Source organism: Phodopus roborovskii, unplaced genomic scaffold (genome assembly GCF_943737965.1).
Source record: "Phodopus roborovskii unplaced genomic scaffold, PHOROB, whole genome shotgun sequence".
NCBI classification, from domain to species: domain Eukaryota; kingdom Metazoa; phylum Chordata; class Mammalia; order Rodentia; family Cricetidae; genus Phodopus; species Phodopus roborovskii.
The window spans coordinates 13,165,275-13,192,492 of record NW_026125278.1 but is presented as its reverse complement, the minus strand read 5'-3'; the positions used below and the strand labels follow the sequence as shown (position 1 = coordinate 13,192,492).

Genomic DNA, 27,218 nt, shown 5'->3' with positions numbered 1-27,218 from the left:
TCAGGTTGGGGCTAGAGACGTAGCTCAGTTGGAAGAATGCTTTTAATTCTGTGTAAGGAACTGGGAACCTCACAATCTGTAATTTAAAAAAAGCCTCCATGTAGCCCATCTCAAAAACCTACAATACTCCACCAATTGTACATTAATGAATCTAAAAATGAAATGAACAAAATAAAATATATATTATATAAAATATATAATGTCTACTTGGATAGAAACAGTCCCTGCTTTTCTATACAGACAGAATCAAAAAGCTTCCTAAAAGTACCTTCATTCTTGGAAAGTTCACATGGGTGAGTGACCTGGCTTAGGGATAGGTGTTTTCTCTCTTGTCATGCCCCTGATGGGAAAAAATTTATTCTAAGAAATAAAAGGGAGAAACATCCAAACTCCCGGAGACTTCACATCAGGCTAGACCCATCTTCTCATCGAGGTCTCTTGGCCAGATGGACACAAAGGCCTCAAGGTAACGCCACAGAGATAATGCTCTACCTCAGGCTCAGGCCTTGCCCCTACTTCCTGATTCCAGGCTGTCTGACTCTCTGCTGGTTTTCCTTCAGGCATACTGGCTTTAGGTGCCTGCATTTCCTCATAATCCGAGGAGGAGTTGGGGGTTAGGGGAACAGTTAGGCTTTTACTTGGGGTCTCTCAGACAGAAAGTCAACTTTCCAACAGGATAATTAACCCAGGATGCTCAGGGCAGACCGCTGCCCAGACTCCCTCACCCCATCCGGAAGCTTTCTCATTACTCTTGGGTTTCCCACAGCAGGGGCACAAGTTCTGGGCTTTCCTGCATGAATGTTCCTATTAACTTCATCTTCTCAGCTAACAGGGGTGATTTAATCCAGGAGAACATTAAAAACCAAACAGACTTCGGGGTTCCAACCTGAGGTACTTCTTAAGAAATTTAACAGTGCGACTAACCTGTTCAACTAGAAATGTGCTTAGAGAGAAAACCAAAATGGAAATTTGCTGAGTGTTAAAACTGTGGTATTTTTATATGTATAATGTTAGCTGAAGGTTTGTTTGCAGGAAACAATTTGCATAACAAGAATTCCTGTTTTTTTTTTCTAATTAGTGAAATAACTGAAGAGCAACCACCTGTGAAGGAGGAAAGAGAGAGTTATTATCGTAAATGTTCATGTGATCATTTGGGGAGACTGGATGCCCTTCTACCCAGACTCCACTCCATCCCCTCAATCAGAGGGTTTCTTTCTGTCAGCTGAACGATAAGCGTCTTCCCCACATACGAGCATTACTCTGGCTGGCCACACTCCACACAAAGCGCCAAGAACAGTGCTATGGGTTTAAACTCTTACTTTGAGAGTCCGCCACCCAGCTCCCAAATAAGTACACAGATCATGGACGCCCAGCTGTAGCTTAGCTTATTTCAGGCCAGCTTTTATTAAATTATCCTGTGGGCTTTTATCTTCCTCTATTCCACATACCTTTCTTAACCTCTCAGTCCGCAGCTAGCTGTGTGAGGGTGTGGCTGCCCTGGTACGCTCCTCTCCTTCTCTTACCCTCGCTCCTCCCTCCTCCTCTCTTATCCATTCATCCTCTCTGCCTGGCAGCCCCGCCTATCCTGCCTCGCTATTGGCCATTCAGCTCTTTAATAGACCAATCAGGTGTTTTAGCAGGCAAAGTGACGCAGCTTCACAGAGTTAAACAAATGCAACTCATAAGAATGCAACACAGCTTTGCATCATTAAACAAACACTTCACAGCATAAATGAGTGTAACCCATCTTCAGCTGGCATTCCACAACACAAAGTGTCTGCCTTGTTGATTTTTTTTTTTTTTTTTTAATGCGGGACAGAAATGGCTCTTCCACCGTGCGATGGTTTGAGTGAGAAATGCTCCCCATAGGCTTGGGTATTTGAACAGTTGTTCCCCAAGATGAGGGTCAGGAAGCACAGTATTGCTGGAGGAAGCTCACAACTGAGCGTGAAAGCCTCACACCATTCCCAGGTTCCTCTCTCTGCTTAGGGCTCGTGCTAAGAGATGAGCTCGCAGCTCCCTGCTGCCCTGTGTCACTTCCGGGGTGGATTCCCTCTCTCTTTGGGACCACAAGTCAAAATAACGTCTTCTTTTGCTCTGACACAGCACTTTATTACAGAGGCAGAAAAGAAAGCAGTAAGCATGGTAACACTCATGAAAAGATCACAGATAAGCGATACTTCTGTGAGGGCTCTGAGCTAATGGAGATGCCCAGGCACCACAGGGTCAATACCACCACAGTGAATGTGACTTCTCACGGGAAGCCATTCATTCATTCATTCATTCATTCATCCATGTTACAGCCATTCTTAACATTTCTAGTTGCCCCTGCCAATAGTCCCCCTTCCGTATTATTCCAGGTTACCATTAAATATAGCAGGGGTGAGTTAGTACTCTGAAATCGAACAAACAAAGCAAGCCATAGTTGAGGGATGAAGTAAGTATGTGGATATTTAGTGAGTTCCTTGAGTCATCTGTTTCTAGCAATGGTATCAGGATTAATTTGGGAGAAATGCTGGATTAAGTTCATGTCCAACACCGATTTTGATTGAGAAAGATTTATCCTCCAGTTTGTGAGGAACAGACCTAAAGTAAAGAGTGCTGTTCCTTCTTCCTGAAATTCACATTAATTCTCGACGATAGCGGTGTTCCTCATTGACCACCAGCTAAGCAACCCGCCGCTAAAAAAAAAAAACATTTCCTACGTGAATTAAAACATTTACAAGTCAAATCTGGAGATCTTGAACAAAAAGGTGCAATTCTTGCCTTGCTCCAGAGGTCTCTGCTGACCCTGCCAGGGGCAGGGGTGGCTCTGACAGCCCCTATCTGACAGAGTCCTATCCTACACAGGGACTGTTGAGTTAGGCTGGCATGGAAAGACTCTTCAGGGGCCCTTTGCAGAGCTCCTGTGTACACTCAAACTTTAACAACCAAAATTACGGGTTGCAATAGAAACAGCATTGCAAATCAAATCTAAAACAAACATCGCAATTTAGAACAACTAAATGATTTATGCACTGTCTAGTACTCTGGCCAGCACTGGGTTGGACATTGCAGGGAGTGTTCCTATTCTTCCTAGGGAGTGAGCTGCTTAAATGGTTAAAAACCTACACCACACAAACTAGCATAAGAGCCTGTACCTGCCTGGACACAAATTCTTCCCTCTTTTGCCACATATTTCAATTCTATGACAGTAAGTAAAAATCAACATATATTTCTGTAGTCTAGAAAAATGTGTCCTGAAGTTGACAGGCTAGAATCCCACCTGTATACGAAAATAGTTTCTAATGTTCAAACTTAAATCTATACCAACACTTGGAAGTTCCAAAATTAAAATATTTAAGAGGGAGAGAGATATGAACCTCATAAGATCATATTACTTATTCTTCTCTGAATTCTCCTGTACTAGATTTTATACAGTTCTGTACAGTCTGCATGGTGATACAGAGAGTAATTTGCGGGAGTTCCTTTTTGGGAGGCAGGTTACTTTTAAGTTCCATTTCGGGACAGATCTCTTACTAGAGGATACAAAGAAAGACCAAAAATCTTTTCCAGTGTTTGTAACATGGTGCAAGTTTCTCTCCAAGTTAAGCACAGGACAATACTTATTAGTGCTAGAAGCTAAGATCTGATTTCCATGGCTCTTACCCTTACAGTGGCAAATCAAATTTTCTTGAATCGATAGCTCGAAGACAGGATTATACCTCTTGGTGGAACTGTGTCTAGTATACCAACTACAATTATAAAATCTTTTTACAGGAAAACACAGGATGATTTTTGTTTCTTTTTGTGCTATGTTCTTTAAAATAATCTTGAATTTGTCTTGTTTTTGTGTTCTAAAAAAATTCCTTAACCTAATGGCAAACAAGGGTACCTCTTTCTTAATAGGCAAAAAAAAAAAAAAAAAAAAAAAAGATTCAATGTAAGCAATGAAGTAGCAGGTGAAATTCACAATCTCTGCCCCCTATTTTTGGCTAGCTTGTGAATACACAAGTTTATAGATGGCCCAAACCAACCAACTTAGCTCCCAGCTCTGATAGCAGACAATGGTAGCATTGACATGATTAGCTCTTCGTTAGAATTTAAAAGGTAGAAACTACCGAAGAAGGAACTAGAAAATCCTTCTTTGCTGCTGTCTTAGTTACAGAGCTTTCATTTGGCCACTAGGCTTTGTATTGATTTTGTATTACATCTTCTGCCAAATAAGTCCAGAGAAGATAACAGTCCATAACGAGAAGAAACAACTGAGTTAGAAATGAGATGCTGGCTTGGTTGGTCCACTAAGAAATGGCAAACATCGTCTCTACCTGGGGTTACTCACCCACGAGTCCTAACAGAACGTAGCCCATAACAAACAGTATGAAGATCATACAGCATAGAACGTCCGTACAACTCCTGAAGACAAAAAGGAATGAAGAATTAAAAGGCATCCCAAATGACTTGTTCGCTACACAAAAATGTAGAGAAGGAAGGTAATAGCTATCAGCCTCCTGGGGCCCACAGTTCTGACAGGAGGGACTGGGCTATTTGTTCAGGCAAAGACTGAGGTAATGGGGGGGGTGTGTCTCAGGGAACAGACTAAAGCTCCCTCAGAGTTCTAAGTATTTATTCTCTCTTGATTAACTGGAAAAATATTTTTAGAGATCAGCATACACCAACATCAAGTAGATATTTTCTTTTCATGTATATAGCACGAGTGTACACATGTGTTTGCATGCAACTTCCTTGACCAATTTCCATCTAATTCATTGAGGCAGGGCCCTCATTCAAACCTAGAGGTCTCTGATTTGACTAGTCACTGGCCAGCAGGCTCGGGAGATCCCCTGGTGAGTAACACATCCATCAGCCATTTTCGTGGGTGCAGGGGACTTCCCGTTTTCTCAGGTTCTCTTATAATCAATTGGCAAGTCCTCTGGACTCCCTCTCTTGGGTCTCACTTTCAAAAAGGGTCCTCTTGCTTACAGTACAAGCAAGACACCTGCAGAGCTGTCCCCTCAGCCCCTGAGTGATTTTTAAAAGTCCAATTTGAAGTCATGTGGTGGTGACACACACCTTTAATCCCAGCACTTGGGAGGCAGAAGCAGGTGGATCTTTGTGAGTTTGTGGCCAGCCTGCTGGTCTACAGAGTGCGTTCTAGGGCTTTACAGAGAATCCCTGTCTCAAAATAAAAAATAAAAAAAAAGTCTAATTTGAAATATAATTTAAGTAGTTTGGTCACAGGAGTTTTACTTTTCACGCTTTCCCAACGTGTGGTCTAAAAGTTTGTCTTTCTTCCCACATGTGTTTTCTTGGTTTGGTTATTTTACAAGGAGGACTGACTGCATTATCTTTCTCCGAGGAACAGAGTTACACATACTCTAGCACTAGTGTACGCAGCTGAAAATATTTCCAAACCCTAGTCCTTCCAGAACCATGCAAAACAGACACCATCAGATTAGATTGAAAAAGAATGTGGTTCTGAGAGATTCACTAATTTGCTAGATCAGGACTGGAATGCAACCGATCAGGAAGAATAATCAAAGTTTCCCTTGTCATTATGTTAAATTCTATTGTAGGTGTATGCTATTTTCCCTGCATGTGATCTGCCCAGCACTTGTGTGCCTAGTGCCCACGGAGGTCAGAAGAGGATCTCCTGGAACTGGAGTTATAAATGGTTGTGAGTTGCCCAGTCCTCCAGAAGAGCATCCAGTGCTCCTGACTACTGAGTCACCTTCCCAGCCTTAACATCAAAGGATTTCAAAACCAAATGTTTCCTATTTCCAGTATGACACCGTATTCGGTTTCCAATGGCTTAAAAGTTTGAGCTAGGGGCTGGAGAGATGGCTCAGAGGTTAAGAGCACTGGCTGCCCTTCCAGAGGTCCTGAGTTCAATTCCCAGCAACCACATGGTGGCTCAATGAGACCTGGTGCCCTCTTCTGGCCTGCAGGCCACTGTATACATAATAAATAAATAAATTTTAAAAAGAGTTTGAGCTATATCAATAAAGTGAGAAACTTCATGCTTCTTTATCTGAAACAACTGTGAATTGATTATTAAGTATAAAAACCAAACAAGACAAGAAGTCTAGGCACACAATTGTGAGGCTTGTAACCCCAGCAGTCCGGAGGACCAGGCTGGAGAACCTTGACCTTGAGGCAGTCTTGCATGTATGAGGGATTCTGTTTAGAAAGGAAAGGAAAGGAAAGGAAACAACAGCTTATTTGAAGGGATTGGAAGTTGTACCAGAGAATTTTCAAAGCAAAATATCTTGATTTGGAGGCATCCGGATACACTCAAATCTTAGCACAGATGAGATGTGTGTGTTTGTATACATTTGTGTTTATGTGTGTGCTTGTATACCTGTGTATATTTCTGTCTCTTTGTGTGTGTGTGTATGTGTGTGTGTGTGCACGTGCGCTCATGCATGTAATTTCAGGTAATTATAATTATCTGCTATAACTATCTACTATTTCATTATCATTTATTTCTGCCTCTTTCCTCATATTCTCTCTAGGGGAAAAAAAAAAGATCAGTGCTTAGAAATGTTACTGGGAAGATTTTTTTTTTTTTTTGAGAAAAATACAAAATACAGCTTATGTAAAATTGTGTGAGTCAAGGAATACAGCAGGCGGCTTCCACCTTTTGAGCCTTGCGGCTTCTCTTTGTTCTGTCTTTGAGCTCAGGGTGGCAACCGCACCCCAGTGCCCTACAAGGGCTTTTAGATGAAGTGTTCCATCTGGGTAATTAAAGAAACCCCCCCCCCCAGACAAACACTGAAAGATTGGCTAGTAGACCTGTCTGAGGTACTCTGAGTCGCGTGTGAGCTGGAGGGCAGTTCTGGGTAGCTTTTCCTCAGGTGGGCTCATTTTCACTGTCACAGCAAACGTTAAGAACCACGATAGGAATTAAAAAGTGGGTTGCGCCCCATGGGGTTCCAGACCCAACTCTCTTCATCACTTCCCTCCTCGGAACAAGGCTGCTCCCACTCTGTTCATGAGAAAGCCTCCACAAACATCCAGACTGAGGAGCTTTCAAGTTAAATTATAAAAGGACTTTGCTCCCTTGTAGCTAATTTGCAAGCATAAGCATTGGACCCCAATTACAGATGCGCTTACATATCTCTAAACTACGGCTATGGTACACACATGGCCACCCAGACTTAAAGTATTGGGAGTTTCCTTTGCTTTCCCACTTTCTCGACATCTTTTATAGTCAGCTGGCAAGTTCTCTTGACTTCTCTCTGATCTGGCTTTCATCCATCTCCTACGTTTTGGTCTTGTTCTCCTATCTTCTCTTCAAACTGTTGCCGCGGTCTCTTAACTGGTCTCCTGCAAAGTCTCTGCCTGGCCCAAACCATTCTGTAACCAGATATCACTGGGACACGGGACACGATTCTCTCTCACAGTTCCCGAATGCCAGCTTCACGGTAACTTGCGGGTCCTGTCAGTGAGCAAGCCATACCTTCTTTCCAGGCCCATCTTCCCCGCTCCCTTTTCAATGGCTTCAACTTGCCCATTCACGCATGCACACACAGCTCAGTGTCCCTTGGTCACATGTGGAGCGTTCTGCTCTTAGCACCACTAGATCCTCTCCTGGGTATCCGAATGCCCCGTCGGGCACATCACAGTCTGCTTCCAGCTGTGGGGCTGGAACACACATGAGGGAGGCTCGCTTGATTCCCGAAAGTGTCCAAACTTGAGCTACCTACCCCATTACATACAACCTCCTTCTCTAAAACTCTCGTGACCCTGCATGAGGCCTTGAAGTGGGAGACGGCCCTCTCAGACCTGAGCATCTTATACCTCCTGTATGTAATCTGTATGTGGTGGGGTGGGCGGGGCGCTGCTGACCACTAGCACAGCTACTGTCCCCTTGCTCACGGGAGAGCTGTAAGTGATTATTTTTTTACTTCATTTGTGTCTGTGAAAGCATCTCACTGTGTACTCTAGTTGGCCTGGAAGTTGCTATGTAGACCAGGCTAGCCTCAGATTCTTGAATCTCCTCCTCTTACTAGCTTTTCCGTTTTTAAGTGGATTCAAAAAAAAAAAAAAAAAAAAAAAAAAAACCCAGATAGAGCCTGGCATGGAAGTACACACTTGTAAATCACAATGAAGAAGGAGGAGGAGGAAGAGGAGGGAAATATGAGTCTGAGGCTAGCCTGGGCTACATAGAAATGTAGAAAGATTTTGTCTAACAAACAGAACCCCAAATCACAGTGATCACATTTTATGACTTTAAAAATAAACAAAATTCAAATTTTAGTATCCATAAGTCAGAACTTTTTGGAAACAAATATCCATTCCCATGTGCATGGCCTATGGCCAATTTTGTGTTATAATGTCTGAATATGGTGGCTGCATCAGAAATCACTCAGCCTGCTAAGTCAAAAACATTTATTTCCTGAACCTTTCAGAAAAAGTTTGCTGAACTCTGACCCAAAACATGGAGACCTCTGAAGCAACATTCAGCACAGACATACAGACAGACAGACAGACAGACAGACAGACACACACACACACACACACACACACACACACACACACACACCTGACTGACAGGCTAGTCATAGATTGCTGACCATCCAAGTTCTCTGCTTAGACGTTCAGATTCTATTTTTCTTTCCTTCTGACCCAACACAGTGAGTGAGGTGTCCAGACATTTAATGGTGTCTGTCAAGTTTACGCACGCCATCCGTAGAGGGACAATCACCCAAAACAAACCGAGTGAGTGCAAGGTAGCACTGGAGCTTTGTTTGCTAAGCGCATGTCTCAGCCGCAAGCTAGTGTTTATTTCCCAGTGGCTGTCGCCCAGCTTCCTGTATGAGGCAGCTTTCCACCCTCATCCTGAAACAGATTCTTTTTTTAGGTTTCTTTCTTTGTGGCAGATGGAGTCCCGAAAGGTCATTAATAACAAGCATCAGAGTGAGACCGGAAGCCGTGAGACTCGTTACTCTCTGACAGGTCACCCGCCAGTGCCTAATGAGTCAGCTTAGGGGCTGTCCACAGCCGGTGACTCCAGCTTCCAAAGCTCCTGTCTCCAACATGGCTGCTTTCATGACAGGCCGCTACCCTCTGCGTCTGCTGGAAAGGAAGGGCATCACTAACTCGTCCCTTACCCCACATGCTCTCAACACACAGGTCAGCTCCAGGGCTGGGGGCAGCTGGTCAATGAAGCGCTTGCCAGCGCTTGCCGTGAAAATATGGGACCCCCAGTCCATGTCCTGGAGGACCGGACGAGCTAGCCTGTGCCCGTAATGTCAGAGCTGGGGAGGCAGAGGCAGGCAGGTCTCCAAGGCTAACTGGCCAGCAAGCTCTCAGCCAAAGAGAGATCCTGTCTGAAAAATCAAGGTGGACCGCACACAGTCATGCCCGCCGAGCCTCGTTGAGATGGACATCGCCAACTGTAGAATGTGGTGGAAATACGCATCGCTCCCCCCTTCAGGGAGGTTGTGGAGCTCCTGGGATTGCGGCCTAGCTGCAGCAGTAGGGGGCTTAGGGTAAGTGAGCCTTGAAGGTAATGTCTGGTTTGTTTCCTGGTGGAGCATAATGCAAACAAGCCTCTTGCTCCCCTGGACCACACCATTCCAGCCACCATGATTCGCCTGTATGATGGGCTCTGGGAGCCAAAGAAACCTGTTTCTGTAAGTGACAAAGCAAGTTACAAGTACTTTCTCTCTCTCTCTCTCTCCACCTTTCATGACTGATACCAGCTCTGGCGATTGTGTGAGAGGAGCAAGCTCTCAGGGCTTCTGTGTGGAGGACAAACCAGTGTCCTCTGCTTCCTGCTTCCTAGAAACACTGCCTGAAAGGTCACTGTTACTCTGTTCGCTACAGTAGGCTGCTTCGCACCACTCGAGTGTGTGCGCTCGCTCGCGCGCGCGCGCGCGTGTGTGTGTGTGTGTGTGTGTGTGTGTGTGTGAGAGAGAGAGAGAGGAGAGTATAGATCATCCTGGGTTTTCATACCCTGAACCCATATAAGCCAGGTCTTAGCAACAATCAGCCAGGGAAAGAAGAGGGCTCACAGGTGCTGTGTTTACCACTGAACTACTGCACCGGAGAGATGCTTGGGTAGGGAGGATCTTCATCTGCGTATCCACTGCTGAGACCACCAGGCTCCAACGGAAAGCTCCCAATTCGTGGTCACACCAGTGGCCCTGTTAACCCACGGTCTCACACATGGCCCTGGTTAAACTCATGATCTCACAGATGGCCCTGGTTAAATGCCTGGTCACACAGATGGTCCTGTTAAACCCCTGGTCACACACATGGCCCTGGTTAAACCCCTGGTCACACACATGGCCCTGGTTAAACCCCTGGTCACACACATGGCCCTGGTTAAACCCCTGGTCACACACATGGCCCTGGTTAAACTCCTGGTCACACACATGTCCCTGGTTAAACTCCTGGTCACACACATGGCCCTGGTTAAACTCCTGGTCACACACATGTCCCTGGTTAAACTCCTGGTCACACCAATGGCCCTGGTTGAACTCCTGGTCACACCGATGGCCCTGGTTAAACTCCTGGTCATACACATGGCCCTGGTTAAAACACTGGTCACGCTGATGGCCATGGTTAAACTCATGATCACAACACAAACCAGACAGACATGAGCGTGGGAGACAGATTTGTGAAGCATGGGGAGTGGACAGAGAAGGAAGTTGGAGATGACATAGGTCTGTGTGTGTTACAGGCATGTGTGAAAGATCTAGGAATGAAATTTTAAGGTGACATTGAAAAGTTCTAGAATTTCACTTGTTAAAACCAGGGACTTAATTGGGGAGGCCTTTCACTTCGCCAATCTGTATTTTCAGATAGTTGAGGGGACATGGCTTTTGTATCAAAGGTCCCATTTGCCTTCAAAGGGAGGGCTGGCACCTCACTACCAATTCTGTAGGGTTAATATTTAAACGAACTTGAAACTGTTGCTGAAAATTAAAATACAACAAATAAAATCCTACACAACGAGATGACATTCACAATGTCACTCAGGTCGACGAAGATTGCTGAGTGTTGTGTCTGCTTTAGTTAGTTCTGAATAATTGTGTCTTAAAACCTTCGTTATTCTCCATGATTAATTTTCTGTCCTATTTTCCTTGCTCTTGAGTTTCTGCTATCTTGAGGAAACAGCTTTGGCTAGGCATGATTTATATTTTCTGTTTGTCAAGGGAAATATAGCCTATTTTTTTACACAGCTTAAGTGATGCCTGTATAAATATGTCTTTTGTTTAAAATGGATTAGGATTAGATAAAGTCGGTCTTCATGTATGATTCATCACTTTTATAAATTTTGTACAATAATCTGAGTAGGTGGAAATCACTTTGTAAATCGCTATTATATTGAAAGCCAGATTGGACATGGTGGCTCACACATATGTAATCCCTGCATTTTGGAGGGGGAGGCAGAAGGATTTCCCCAAGTTTGAGTCTAGTCTGGAGTACACGAAAAAGGAAGTCAAAGTGTAGGTCAGATCCTAGGCACTGCCCATCTTACACCTGGCACCACAGACAGCCTTGACAGCCTGGACCTTTCTCCAAAGCTCTTGATGCCAGTTATGGGGGATTCTTATCAGTTTAAAATGCTGTGGAGCTAGACCAGCTTGCTGAACAAGCAGGAGATCTAAGTTCAAACCCCCAGAACCTATATAAAATGTCCAGCATGGCTCAATGTACACAGCTGTCACCTTAGTACTGTGACGGTCACAGATAGGAGGGTCCCTGCCCACCAGCCCAGCTCCAGGCAACGTGAGAAACCCCCCACGGTCTGATGTATACACAAGTGTGCAAGGCCACCCACACGCATGTGCGTGTGTACGCGCACGCGCACACACACACACACACACACACACACACACACACCTCACAGGCACACATAGAGACACAAAATAGAAATGAATGCCTAAATATGTGGAGTAGGTGAGCACTCTATAAACACACGGAGTAGGAGAAAAAAGCATTGTATTGAAAGAGCACATGCCTTCCTGAGGCTCTCCCACACTGGGGGAGGGGAGGGGTCACATGCTGCCTTCCTGAGGCTCTCCCACACTGGGGGAGGGGAGGGGTCACATGCTGCCTTCCTGAGGCTCTCCCACACTGGGGGAGGGGAGGGGTCACATGCTGCCTTCCTGAGGCTCTCCCACACTGGGGGAGGGGAGGGGTCACAAGGCTGCCTTCCTAAGGCTCAGAAACAGAGGCCACAGTGCTTTCAATTTGAGAGAGGAAATTCAGTTTTCAACATTAGCTTAGCAATGAAACGGTGTTATTTCTAAAACATTTATATCCTTAAATGAAAAAAAAAAAAAAAACACATTTTAAGTGATTTTGTATAGACTACACAAGGACATGGAGCCAGTGGCTTTCTCAAGGAGGCCAACTGAAATATTAAGAGAGAACTATTGGTAATGCATCTTTTTATGCCTTTTACATTGTATGCTGGTTCCTTATATTGCCAAGTTAAGATCAATTCTGAAATATGAATTCATGTATTGATTTTGTACCTCTTAGAAATATAAATAACCTCAGATATTAAAATGAATGCACTGTGGCTCCTCAGTTTCACAGAAACAACACTCTCAGCTTGCTAGGTATAAAACCATTGAGGATGTGTCCTCGGGAGAGAACCTCACTGGGATTTTAGATATACTTAGTCATTGCCATTGAAAATTTAAACTTGGTCATTAGAAATTTAATTAGATTTTAAATTAGTTTAGAAAATTTTGTAGGAACAATGGGGATATAATAACAAGTGGAGGTCAGAGGTAATTTTGTCTACCACTCTCTACCAAATCTGTGGGACACAGGGTCCCTCCCTGAAGCTGAATTCTGCCATTGCAGCTAGGCTGGCTGGGCGCTGGTCCCTGGGCCTTGGTATCCACCTGTCTCCTCTACCCCAGCACTGTGATTACACACAGTCACACCTAGATTTTTATGTGTGTGTTAAGAACTCAGGCCTACACACTCGTGTGCAGACCGCAGCCCAAGGAAAACAACCTCTAAGAAATGCTAGGGTAATTTTTCAATTAAAGTTATCTTCAATATACCAGGTGCCATGGATACCAACAGACTTCCTCACCGGCAACACCCAGAGGACTCAAACACTTCCGTCAGCTGAGCCTCTCTCTCAGCATCTCCTGAAAGTGCACTGCATGTCTGTCATTTTGCAGATCTGTTGAATTAGTGTGTAAGCCCAAGAGGAACATGAACGGAAGAGATAACATCTGTATCTCAAAGGCTAGATGTCACATGTGACTGAAATGGCAGATCTTTCAAATCAGAATATAATACATTTCAAATGTGTGATTTCAGAAGAGGCTGTGTTGTAATTCAGGCTTGGACTTGGGAAAGACTTGAACTAGGGAACAGACCTTACCCCAGCCTTCCTCACACCCAACCCCAAGCAGTGAACCGGGCCAGAAATCAGCATGACCCAGGAAAGCTCTGAACTTCTACCCTCTTGACTAAGCCTCCCTTGTAGCTGGGATGACGGGTGGGTCACCAAGCCCAACCACCATACTGTCCAGATGTCTACAGGCTGCTGGCTTGCACAGATGAACACCAGCAGGTTCCTGGTCCCAAGGATGCCTCCGGATGCTCCTCTGTCCCTGTGCTACAAGCAAGAGAGCTCTCCATGGACCCTTCCCCAGACCTAGTTCTCCCAGGTCATGTCCACCCCTGTCCCCACCCCCAGTGGGTGTGGTCAGTGCCACAGGTGTGGACAAAGTGAATATCTCACTACAGCCGACCTCTGTGGTACCCTCTTGCAAGATCTCGGTAGCATTAGTGGCAGCTGTCAGATGCAGGGAGATGAGCTCTGTGGTAAGATGAAGCACAAAGCTGTGCACTGTGCATCAACACCAATATTCAGGGTTCATCTAACACCCCCACTGCAAACACCCAGTTAGTTAAACTGCACACTGGCGGCTCTGCCAGCACACACACACCCCGTGCCACGTCCCACAGACCTCCTACATCTACACATCTGCAGCCCTTCAGAGATGTGTGCTTCTCTGTCAAAAGCATGTCAAGCCGGCAGATAAGAAAACCCACCCACAGGTCTGGCCAAGCTGACGTTTAGAAGCAAAGCTGGCAAACAGTGTCCTGGTCGGTTTTTATTTGGCTTCATTTTATACGCGGGAGTCCAGACTCCCGTGTGCTTTGAGATGTGTTAATATTTGCACAAAATAGAAATACAATCTCTCCTTTCCTCCCTGCCCCTGGTCTCTGGGCAAACACATTCTATGAATATATAAGTAGGTAGCAGATGGGAACTGACCTTTGTTACAGACGCCAGATCCACCTCAGTTGGCAGAAATTTTAAAAGTGTAATTCCAGGCTGATAGATATTTGCTGAATTTTGTTGCAAAGCTTTTGTGGTTCAATTTTGTTTGCAGCATGAACACAAACAAAATCTGCTACTTAGCTTTATTAAAGTCTTTTAATTATAACATACTTTAACCACTGATTCTTCTAAAAGTGGCAGAGGAATCAGATCTTAGGTCTTGGCTCCAAGGTCTGCTACGTTATCTCTGGAACCATCTCCATGGCCGTGGAAGCTACACCTGCACTCCTGCCTGTCTGCTAAGGCCTCACTGCTCAGGACAAAGGTGTGTGCACCCAGCTCTAAGTGTGTTGTGATGGATGCTTTTAAATGTCAGAGTGATGCGATGGAGACTCATCTGGGGAAGGGATGAAGATGAGGGATTTCTAAATCAGAATGGCCCGTGGGCGTGTCTGTTAGGCAACTGTCTTATTTAACTTGACATGGGAGGGCCCAGCCACCATAGACAGTGCATCCTTGGGTGTGGGTCAATGGACGTGAGCAGAAAAACAGGCTGAGCATTAGACACGCACGTGCTAGTTAGTTCTCTGTCTGCTCTTAACTGTGGGTTTAGAATTTATTTATAATTTGTGTGTATGCAGGCACCTGCTTAGGTCATAACAAGTCCTAGATTCCCTGGAGCTGAGTTACAGGTAGTTGTGAGCCACCATGTGGATGCTGGGAACAGAACCCAGGTCCTTTGCAAGAGCAGGAAGTACTTTTTATTTATTTATTTATTTTTAAATAAATGCACTCTGAGTTTTCTGCTTTAAAGCTCAACGTTTTCTTAATTCACCCATAAGAGCCATGTCTTTGTCATTATGTAGTCCTATTGCCTAGTCTGCATCATGTTCTGTTTTAAGTTACCAGGGATGATACTGCTGCAGAAATTTAATTTCCTCATTTATGACGTCAGTAATGTAACTCTTTCTAGTGACCTTTAAGTTATTGACAATAGCAGCCAATATTTTGACTGGCTGGGAGTAATGAGTGAATATATACTGTGCACAGCTCTCTTTAAACCTCATTTACTGCATCAGGTAAACACAGCGTGATCTATGATTGTTACAAATGGGCATGTCTCTACAGTATGACTTAATTCTAAATTACCAGGGCACTCGGCAGTCTGGGAGAGAATCTGAGAGCACTCAGCAAGCAAGGGTGGGTTTTCTTTTGTTTTTCTGAGGTAACACTCAGTTTATAGTCAAGGACCACAAATTAAAATTAATAAATGTTTAAGAACTTGGGCTGTTGAACCTACACAGAAAAAAAAAGGGGGGGGGGACTTCTGATAGTGGAAAGAATTTGAGCCTAAACCCTGCTCTCAGAGTAAAGGAGTTAGCCTGCCACAGCGGGCGGTGTCAACATTCCTTTGTTCTAAAGAAAAGGAGATAACCACTCATTGTTGGTTGTAAAAATCCTTCCCCACTACCACCCAGGGAATAATTGGCAAACTCATGCCCTGTGACCCCAAGTCCCGCCCTATCTTGCTCAAATGTCTCTTGCTAAAATGCTTTTTGCTTTACTTTGTATGACCTTCAGTAACCATGGAAACTTTGTAATCATGTGGCTCTCAGCCTATAACCCCCCTCCCCAGTTATTCTTAGGGACCCCTGCCTGTTCTGAGCATAGAGGCCCCTGCTAGCTTGAACCATTAAGAAACCTTTGCATCTTGATAGCTGGCTCCTTGTGAAGGGCTGTCTGGTTCTGCGAACCTGGCATCACAATAGCAAGCCAAGGACATAAATACAGATTCCCTCGTAAGCCCAATCTACTATGCAGCAACACACAAAACATAAAGGGGTACACTGAAATCCAAAGCATTAGATGTACTAGACAAGAATTACATACTGAAAAATAAAGAACTCAAGAGATTTGAGTTCTCCCAATTTAAAGATCGGAAGCCTATTCCATCAGATATTGAATCTGTTTTAAAAATCCATTTGCTCTGAGTTCCCTTTCCTATTCTTTTACCCCAAGGCAGCATCTGTCAATCATTGGTGGCGGGGTGTGTTTCTTGGGAGGAAGAAAAGGGTGGGTCCCGTTTTCTGATCCAGCCTGCTGGATCTTATCTTATCTTATCTTCTTATCTGGGGAATTGAGACTGTTAATGTTCAGAGCCACAATGAAAAGGTGTGTGTTCCTTCTTGTCATTCTGTTGGTTTGGGGATGTCGTCTCAAGTCTTTTCCTTGCCTGATCTTGTGGTGTTTGTTTGCTCCCTGTGACCTCCTGGCCCTGTTTATCCTCTTAGCTGTGTTTATCCCTTTCAGCAGAAGGAAGCATTTCTTAAGATTTCTCCATAGAGCTGGTTTGGTGGCCATAAGTTCATCTAGAAAGTCTTTTCTTCTCTTTTAATGTTATTGGTTTTTCTGGATCTAATAGTCCAGGTAGGCAGGCAGTCTTTTAAAGCTCAGAACATAGCTTTCCACTTCCTTTTGTTTGTTAAAAGTTCCTGTTAAACAATTAGAAGTTGTTCTGATGGGCCTGCCTTTGCGAATGACTTGGCCCTGTTTTCTTGTAGCTATCAATACCCTTTCTCCATTCTGTGCTTTTGATGTTAAGCCACAATATATCATCGAGTTTCTTTGCTTGTCCCGTCCACTTACAGTTCTGTAGTCTCTTATACCTCGGGCTGCCCTTTCTCTGGATGTGGAAACTTGTCTTCTATGATTCACTGAAAATATGTTCTATGCCTTTGGTGTGCCGTCCGTCCGTCTATGGTCCTAATCTGATAGCCACGTCATCTCATGGTGCCCTGGAGCTCTCTTATGTCCTGTTTATGGCTTTTTGTAAATTTATCATTGAAAGACCTAAAAAGTAATGTTAATGATGGACTAACCTAGAAACCAATATGTTTCTTGAAATTTGCTAGCCTCCTCTCACAAGGCCCTGAGATAAGAAGAATTCACACTGCCCCTCCTTTCCTGTGAGTCAGCAGGTGGTAAATAAGGTCAAGAGATAGCTGTAACTCTGGTTTGCCCAGACAAGATTAATTAACACACCTGAGGCCCTAAGGTCTGCTGACCCTAATAGCAGACCATCCGGCCTCCAAGGGTCACATACTCAATGGACAGAGGGTCCCACCCCCTCCCTAAGCTTGTGGGTTTGCCTTTAAAAACACCTGGGCTCAGGGGAGGGGGCTTCTCTCTAGCCTGCATGCAGGAGGAGCCCGTTTGCGCAAACGTTTCCTGTTCATTAAAGCCTCTTGCGTTTTGCAGCAACTGGACTGGACATTGAGTTCTTGGGGTATTGACTGAACCTGGAAGACTCCTCATTCTGAGGGTCTTACATCATGACTTTTCCTGATTCTTCCATCCTGTCTTTTAGCTCTGACACTGTGCTGGTAAGGCTTTCCACTGAAGCTTCCATTTAGCTAACTGGGCCTATCATTCCCAGCCTCAATTCAGTTTGGCTTTCTTCACTAATTCTGCCTGTTCACTGAACCTGTCATATTTTGTATTGGCATTTAACATTCCATCCCCTCTATGCATTTGTCCTCTTGGAGTGGCTAGAAGATAGTTACGATCATTCTTAGGAGACTTTGGCTGGAAGCTCTTAGAAGTCATTTCACTGGGGCCCATTATTATAGAATTAGTAATTTTTTGGGAGAGACGTGCTACCTTGCAATTGTTTTGCTTCTGTGCTCACTTGGAGTTAGCTGGTTGAATGGGACTGTGGCCCTGGGGCTGATGGTCTGAGAAATGCTTGCCAGCTAGTGCTGGGAGCTAGGGGAACAGCAGAAGTGTGGGCAAGACATTTAGGACCCAGGGTCCCCTCACTGGTGGGCACTGGGGATGGGGGAACTGTGGGCCCAGTCAGCCGTCTGGGCTTGGGGATCCTCATCTCTCCGTGGCACGAGGAGGGTAGGCTGGTAAAGGCCTCACCCAGACAGAGATCTGTTGGCCACACACTTGGCCAACGTAGTACCAGGCCATTGTGACTAAGCTTATCTAATCTTTCCAGGCTTGTTTATGCCACCCACAAACAAGAGGCTGAACTGAATGAACTCTAAAGTTCTCTGCTAAATGAATGGATAATTATTATGAATCTATTTTTTATATTAATTCCCTTAAATCCCACGGTTCAGTGTGGTATGAAATCACAGGTATGGCTCCTTTTTCCTGCTTCTCCTTTACATTTGGCTAAAATGGTAACGTCTATATTCACCCGTGACTGCAGCGTTAGTGTTTCTACAACCTCTGCTACGCTTGCGCTTGCTGGCTGCTGGGGCCGTGGGCCCTGCTAGTATTTCCCAGCCCCCTGCAGCACCTTCTTTTTCCCTGCTCCAGGCAGGCTCCAGGGATTTAGCAATGTTTTCCTCCTTCCATACTGTGGAAAATGAGCAGAACACTTTCATTTCCAGCTCTGGCAGCGAAAACTTCCCACCACCACCACACACAAGGGCGTGCACTTAAAGACAATGTATCTATTTAGTGGGTAAGAATGTCTTTTGACTAAAAGAATTAACAAGCATCTGCGAGCTTTAAATAGCAAACATCTGTTCTCCCCAGTGTACTTCCAACACTGAACCCCCTGATTAGTTGTTTTCTGAGAACTGATTCTGAAAGACACAATGAGGCAGTTTGAGGATGAGCTCAAATGGTCTTCTAAGTGAAGAAAAAACGTTCAAGCTCTGGGTAAGGCTGGCTTAATCCAGATCTGCCAGCTCCTGCCACACAGACAGGTCACAGTTCTTCCATAAACTTGTGGTGTATCAAAATTTCCATTACATATGGCAAGCAAAGAATGATGTAAGCCAGTAGCGCTAATAGGCAAAGGGTTAGGGTATCCGTCTGTCCGTGATGCTATCCAGGATGCTATCAAAGAGCTTTTGCTTGAGCAAGCCAGACACAGAAATGTATGTTGGAAGGGATGGAGTGAAATAATGAAGTGGCCTTCCTCTGTGAGTGGGACACAGATTCAGACATACGCCATGGTGTAGGTATGCAGGGGCCGGGAGATGGCTCTGCAGGTAAAGCACCAGCCAGGCATGTATCAAGACCCAAATTCAGGTTCCTAGAATCCACACAATGGCCTGTGGACATGGCAGCCCACCTGTGATCCTAGCCTGGGAAGGCAGAGAGAGATGGCCACCCCTGCTCAAAGCAAGCTACCAGCAAGCCTGTGTGTACTGATGAGGTCTGGGTTTGCCTGGGTGACCCTGCCCCAAGGTGTAAGATGGGAGAGCAATGTAGGATGATTCAAGACATCGACCCCATGCCTCCACATGCACATGGACCCTATACAAATGTGTACATGCCCACACACATGTAAATATGAACACACAACTGCATGTGCACACACACACATACTCAAACATGCATACACTCTAACACACACACACTCAAACACATACACACAGACATACACGCACACACACACATACTCTCTTACACACACACACACACACACACACACACACACACACACACACTGGCTGATCTAATTCCTCACAGAGCTTGAAACTTACACACACCCTCACCAGGGAAGCTACCTAGTTGGCATCACACTAATACAGCCACAGCAGAGGCCTTGACTTCCGCGAGAGCAGACCATCTTTCCATATGAGGGAAAAGAGGTCCTCATCTGCCTCCTGCTCCCCACAGACCTCTCTATTGTTGATATCTTACCATGACTTTCTTAACAGGGCTGATCCCACCCACAAGCACAACCACCAGAAATGCATCCTGAATTTTCACGTCTCTCCTCTGCTATCCCCAGTACCATCACTTTATCCTGGTCCTCCACTTGGGTGGCTCTGAAAGCTCCCATTCATCGCCATGCTTCTGACTGTGGTCTCCTTAAAGCTGCCTTCCACTGAGCATCCCGAATGGGGTTGAAAAGCAGGCTTCAGATGAACGCATGCATGCGTTCTCCAGCACCTCGGTGTTTTTCCAGTGCACAGGACAATGGGCACAGCATGCAGCCAGCTCATCCCATAGCCATCGCCCTCCCCTTCCAGCTGCAGCCCTCACCCCCTACTCCCTCACCCCCCCTCAGACTACAGCTCTGTGTCCCACACTCCCATCCTAGGCCCCAGGATACCACTTACTTCCTCCCTCCTCGTGGTGCTTACATTAATTCAGACACCGTGGGCTCTGTGTTTTCTCTCTTCCAGAACAAGCAACTTTCACACATTAGCTGTTTCTGTGTTGTGGGGACTACACCACCTGACAGAAAGGATTCAGGGAGGAAAGACCTACTTTGCCCCATGGCTTCAGAGGGCATGGAGGGGACCGTGTGGTAGAAGGGCTGAGGTCATGCGAACAGGGATGCGTGGTAAGGTCTCTCGCATCCCTGTGAAAGAGGTAGGTAGTGACTAGATGCTGGGATGGAGCCTTTTCACCCCCGCTCCTGGGAACCGGTGTCTCCATTCATGGCCCACCTTCTACCAACTGCGGAACCGTCTGAAGCCATCACACTGCTGCAGCTTAATAGATGCTCAGTGGATGTGTACTGCACGATAATCTGTGAAAACTGATCTTTGGGACCAAAGCTACACAAGACCCCACTGAAGAGGGCTCCTTTTGTCACCCCACCCCAGATTCTCTTCCCTCGCTGAACTGCAAACTCTTGTAAGCTGTCTGTCCCTTGTAGCACGTGCCAGTTCCTTAAGGAGGAGGGCAACACAAACTTGTGTTGCCACCGCCCCAAATGTGACTCTTATCGTAGAATACACTCTACAGATTAGTGAGGGTCGAGGAAAAGAAACGAGGAGGAAGACACCAAACATGGGACACACAGACGACGACGACGAAGAAAAGCCCCAGGGAGGCTTCGCTCACACTCGGACAAAACCGGCACCATGAGCCAGTGAAGCCTGTTTGGACCTCAGGGCTTTGAAGCTCTTACTTGAAACCCCACTCCATCGTAGAAGCCTGCAGTACGGCCTGAGCTTCCAGATGCCTCAGTAGGGAATGAGCACCGGGCTCTCTGAGTACCTGCGTGACCACGGCATGCAGTCAAGGCTATGTTCTGTGGGAACCCTCTGCTGAGGTGTCCACGGTGGTGACGTGTAGTGTTGTTTTAGCCAAGTGTGCTGTATCAAGGCACAGCTTGTTTAGTCTGTCTCATCCTATTCATGTCAAGATAAAAATCATTAAAGCGTTATGAACATTTGTTTGATCTGTGATTTGAGCCTGAACAAAAAAAAAAAAAAAAAAAAAAAAAAAATGAAGCTCAAATCTCTACAGCTTCCTCTCCGCAAGAAGTGCCAACTCGGGATGCTGAGATGGGGTTGATCTGAGTTTCATTTTACTTCAGAAAACAAAACCTCAGAAGAAGATGCAGATTAACAAAATCTGGACATTCGGGGGACAAGCGAACATGGACAGTAATTTCCAAAGGAAGATATTTAAATAGCCAGCCATGTATGAAAACAATTAAAAACACAATGAGATATCCTTTCACGCCCACTAGATGGTTGTTACAAAGAAGACAAAACAGGACAAGTGTTGAGGAGGCTGCGTAGGAGAAGGAGCCAGTGTCTTCTGTTGGTAAAAATGCAAATTGATAGAGACATTATGGAAAGTGAGATGGCCTGGAAATTAAGAACTGAATGAGCACGTCATCCACAAATCCCAGTTCTGAGTATCCACCCGCATTTGCAGTCAATCTGTATTTAAAAATGCCTGCACTGCCATGTGCACTGTGGTAATATTTACCAAGGCCAAGTTATGTGGTCTAAGTGATGGCTAATAGATGAACGGATGGACAAATGAAGTGTGATGCGTGTGCACAGTGGAATGCTAATCAGCCTTGAAAAGGAGAAAACCCAACTGTTTGCTGTGGCGTGAGCAGATCAGAGAGCACCATCCTAAGTAATATGAACCCAGCACAGAGACAAATACTGCATCTGCTTATTTATGTGTAGAGTCTGAGCAACCAAACTAGCAGAAGCAGCACGTACAGTGGTAGGAACTGAGCCGAGAGCTGTTGGTGACGATGGGCACAATGACCAAAGGGCATGCATTTCAGACAGAAGCAATGTGTGAATTTGTTTAGATCCATTGCAGACAAAATCGCTAAGAGTAAATTTCAAATCCATCGCTACAAAAAATGTTAAACAGTTACACTGATGGGCATGTTAACTGGTTTGATTTAGTTACCTCTCATTGTATTCATAATTCACAATATCTCTTTACAGCCTATAAATGAATGCAATTATACGTGTCAACACATGATTAATTTTAAAAGGAATCTTGGCGTTTTTTAAGAGCAGCCACAGAATAACCCCGATTCTTTATAAACAGAGCAAGTCTCCCGAGAAGAGCCCTCTCACCAACAGTACATCTAGAAAAGTGAAAATCACCACCCCAAACAACGTACGCAGCTAGTTCTCCTCACAACTGTGGATCGGACACACCCAGTCCTCCAAGGGAAATTCCTACCTAACACAGGTTGTGCAAGACAAGACAGCATAGATTTACAGAAGGGCAAAAGGCACTAACAACTAGACTGTGACCACGTCTGTGGATTACAAACAGCATGGCTGCAGGACCACAAGTGTGCTGGGCCAGGGTCAGGAGGGCTGGGTCCTTCACAGGGCTATGACATCATGTCACGGCTTCCCTACAGCTTGGGAAAGTACAAAGTGGCCTTGTTAGTCAGTGATGAACACCTGTGGTCTCAGCACTCAAGAAGTTAAGGCACGATGATTGTTGTCCATCTGGGACTAGCCTGGCTGTTAGGATTATAGGGCAAATTCTAGGCCAGCCTGGGCTGTAGTGTGAGGCATTGCCTCAACAGAGAGAAACACGTGTAGGTGAAGTTTTCTGACCCCCACATTGGGCGCCACATGTAGATGGAAGTTTCTGTCCCGCCTGGTCCCTCGGCCCTTTAGTCCCAAATAAACACACAGAGGCCTATACTAATTATAAACTGTTTGACCACTGGCTCAGGCTTCTTATTGGCTAGCTCTCTCTTATTTATTAACACATTTCTATTAATCTATGTATCTCCATGTGATCTTGGCTTACTGGTGATGCTCTGGTCTCTTGCTTCCTCTGCAGCTACAAGGTATCCCCTCAACTCCCTCTCTGTGTCCCTCTTCCAGAAGTCTCCTAGCCTGGTAGCCTGGCCTATACTTCCTTCCTGACCACATCCTGCCTGTCCATTGGCCGAAACAGCTTTATTCATCAATCAATATGAGAAACATATATTCACAGAGTACAGAAGGAATCCCCCATCAAACCCACCAACCTTAAACATGGTTAGAAAGAATGAAAACGACAAACAGCATTGCCTTCTGAACTAAACTGGGAACTTGATACATGATTGAACACACGAGGCTAACAGTCACCGCAGACGCTGTAAAACAATGGGTGTAGCAAATTGAACGTAAGTAACCTTAAAACCCTTCCTGGTAGGGTAGGCACCTAAACACACACTGAACTTTCTAATAGGAATAAAGGGATGCGCAGGGGCCACTGCTCCGCCACCCAGGCACTATCCAGGTTATGCTGTCCCATGGGCCCAAGATCCGACGAGGGCTCTACCGACCAGAGGCTTCAAGAGCAACGTTCAGACACTCTGTAACTCCCTCCTCAAGTGGCATTTGGATCATCAGTTCCTAGGGTTGTTTGCCTAGTGAAGGGCAACATGAACAACAGGTCTGCTCGGCAGTGGGATCTGTCAGTGTGAATGATGGCGTCTGCATCTGATTTTATACATCAGTCTCTTTGTCCGCTTGTTAGTGGCAATCACCACCCCTCAGTGGCAACATTGCAGGGCAATGGCTCAGTTAACATCAGACCCTGGGTATGGGCCCATGTGTGGCTTGGCTCAGCAGCAGGTTTATTATTTATAGAGAGATGGGAGGCAGAAAGGATGGAGGGAATGAGGGAGGGGGAGGGGATGGTGTGAGGGAGGGGATGAGGGAGGGGGAGGGGATGGTGGGAGGGAGGGAATGAGGGAGGGAGGGGGAGGGGATGGTGGGAGGGAGGGGGAGGGGATGGTGGGAGGGAGGGAATGAGGGAGGGGGAGGGGAGGGAGGGGATGAGGGAGGGGGGGAGGGGATGGTGGGAGGAAGGGAATGAGGGAGGGGGAGGGGATGGAGGGAGGGAGAGAATGAGGGAGGGGGAGGGGATGGAGGGAGGGGATGAGGGAGGGGATGGAGGGAGGGAAGGGTGTCCCCTCAGGGGACAAAGAGAGGGAGGGAGGGGAGGAGAGGGGAGCACATATGGATTTAAATGTCACCCTAGGGCAGCGGGAATGAACTCTCAGTCACCCCTCATGGGAAGCACATGGGAAGCACATGGAGTAACTGGGGAGCCAGCTGAGGGAACACATTATTGCACATGCACAGGCTCCAGGGGGCACCTGCTGGGACTGTTACTTAGATGAGGTAACGTAAGAATTAATATTCTTCCAGAGTTCCCTGTACTTAGGAAGTTTATTTAGCTACAAGAAATACACACTGTCCCACAGAGCTTCAAATGTACATTTGGACTTCTTTCTACCCATCTGGTAGGTACCTAGAATGACCAGGCTTCCCCAAGTGAGCACTTCAATTGCATGAGCCTCTCTGCCCTTCCTGGGGCCCCCAGCCTCCCCGCCTCTGGGAGCCCAAGCCCGCGCGCACCTGCTCCTCCAATGCAGCTACACCAGCCACACTCCTCCTCTCACAGCCTGGGTGAGTGCCAGGCATCTTATCATCTCTGAATCCATCATAGCTCCGTCACACACACACATACACACTCTCTCTCTCACACACAGTCACACCCCAGGGCCACTGCCTCAGCCAGGCTCTAACGATTTCTGAGGTAGGTCATGGAAGCTGCTCTCTGAATGGCTCACTGTCTTTCCCAGCCCTCCATCATTTTGAGTCCAGGATGACAGTTCATTCCATGGTTCAACAAATGGATGCTGTGTGTCGGAGACTTTTCCAGGGAACAAATCAGTCAAGGTCCTCGTTTCTCACAGTGATGGTCTAGACAGCGCAGTAAGGATGTTGTCGGTGGTGGTAAATGTTATGAAGTGGGTACAGTTAGTGTGTCAGAGAGTGGGTGGAAGGTGGGGAAGTCATAAGCAGCTCTCGGGCAAATTGCTGTTGGGTTCGAAATCTGAAGACAAGGAATGACCCGTGCTGTCCGGGAGCAAAGCATTTCAGCAGAGAAATAACGAGGTAAAACCACCAAGGTGAGCACGGATGGGGATGTTTCTACAGAAACAGAAGGGGGGAGGGAGGAGAGGAGGGAGGGGGAGGGGGAGAGGGGATCCCAGTCCTGTGGCTCACACACACTTGGAGAACAACCAACGGGCAGGAAGGAGATCCCTGGAGAGACCGAGGCTGCCTGGGAGTGAGATGTCACGAAGCCCAGGACACGAAGGTTCTCTGCAGCAGACAGAGGCCACCGCACCTGCTGCTGCCCAAGACGGTGTGACAGAAGGCGTGGCTCGCCAAGCTCAGCGAGGCGGAAGCTACCAGGGACACGCTCAAGAAGAGTCTGAGGAAGTGTGAGCGAAGACAGGAGGAAGGTAAAGACGTAAGGAAGCGTGTTTAACCATGCGGCTCCCAGGAACCAGAGTGACCCGGCGTTTGCCGTGTGTGTGTGTGTGTGTGTGTGTGTGTGTGTGTAACTGTGTGTGAGTGTGTATGTGTGTGTATGTATGTGTGTGTGAGAGAGAGTGTGTATGTGTGTGACTGTGTGTGTGACTGTGTGTGTGAGAATGTGTGTGTGACTGTGTGTGTAACTGTGTGTGTAACTGTGTGAAAGAGTGTGTATGTGTGTGTGTGTCTGTGTGTGAGTGTATGTGTGTGTGAGAGTGTGCATGTGTGTGTGAAAGAGTCTGCATGTGTGAGTGTGTATGTGTGTGCATGTGTGTGTGAGTGTGTGTGTCTGTGTGTGTACATGTGTGCACATATGTGTATGTGTGTGAAAGAGTGTGTATGTGTTGTGTGTATGTGAGAGTGTGTGTGTGAGTGTATGTGTGTATGAGAGTGTGCATGTGTGTGTGAAAGAGTCTGTGTGTGTGAGTGTGTATGCGTGTGCATGTGTGTGTCTGTGTGTGTACATGTATGCACATATGTGTATGTGTGTGTGTGTGTGAATACATACATTCCTCAATGCTCTTCCCTCTTTATTTTTTGAGACACTTCAATCAGTGCATGTGAAACTCACCAATTCATCGAGACTGACTGGCCCTCAAGCCCCGTGGCTCCTGCCTTCGCCGAGTGCTGGGATCATGATGGTGAACTCTGACCTGGACCCTGATTGCACCAGAAGGGCTCTACTGGCTGCGCCGGCTCTCATGCCCATTGCTGTCACTTTAAAGCTTGGTCCCTTCCCTCTGGGACACAAGTGTTTGCACCACGCGGCTTCTGGCGCTCTCTATTTTTTTTTTTTTTTTTTTTTACCATCTCACATCCCCGTCTTCTGCACCTCCGTAAATAAGTACTTGCAGTAACAGCAATGTAGCTGCTCCCTTCACACACCTCACTCCCTCTGGTGTGTCTTAGATGAAGTACACGCTCCTGCACATCTTTCCTCATCCTTCAAGAATCCCACCTCAAGCCCCAGCTCTCCTTGTCACATGACCCCTGTCTCCTAGGGGTCATCACTGCAACTCAGAGCCCCAGGTGATACTCACCCTACCACACAGCAGTCCAGCTCCACCAAAGCATCCTGGACACAAACACCCAGCAGGATCAACACCAACACACAAGCTTCGGGCCACATCTAGGAGCCCGTAGTGGTTAATTTTAGCCTTCAACCTATGTGTATTTAGATCGGCATGTCTGCAAGGGATTGTATACATTACACTAACTGTGGCAAGGACACCCGCTCACACATGGGCACTACCATTATGGCTATGGCTCTACACAGAAAAAGAAGAAACCCAGATGAGCACAGACAGGTGTTCATCACTCTGCTTCCTAATTGGAGGCTGGCTCCTGTCACCGGGACGTCCTTCCAGAAG

General features: G+C 46.2%; 1 protein-coding gene across 1 annotated transcript in view; it reads right to left on the bottom strand.

Annotated features, from left to right (window-relative positions):
* Window positions 1-26,977, bottom strand: part of Slc44a5 (solute carrier family 44 member 5) — a 75,035-nt gene extending 48,058 nt beyond the window's left edge. The window contains exons 1-3 of the mRNA XM_051195914.1: window positions 26,889-26,977; window positions 25,658-25,744; window positions 4,322-4,395 (exon numbers count right to left, since the gene is read on the bottom strand). Of these exons, the coding sequence (XP_051051871.1) occupies window positions 4,322-4,395; window positions 25,658-25,744; window positions 26,889-26,977 (250 nt within the window). The remainder of the gene's footprint in view (window positions 1-4,321; window positions 4,396-25,657; window positions 25,745-26,888) is intronic.
* Between the last annotated feature and the right edge of the window lie 241 nt (window positions 26,978-27,218).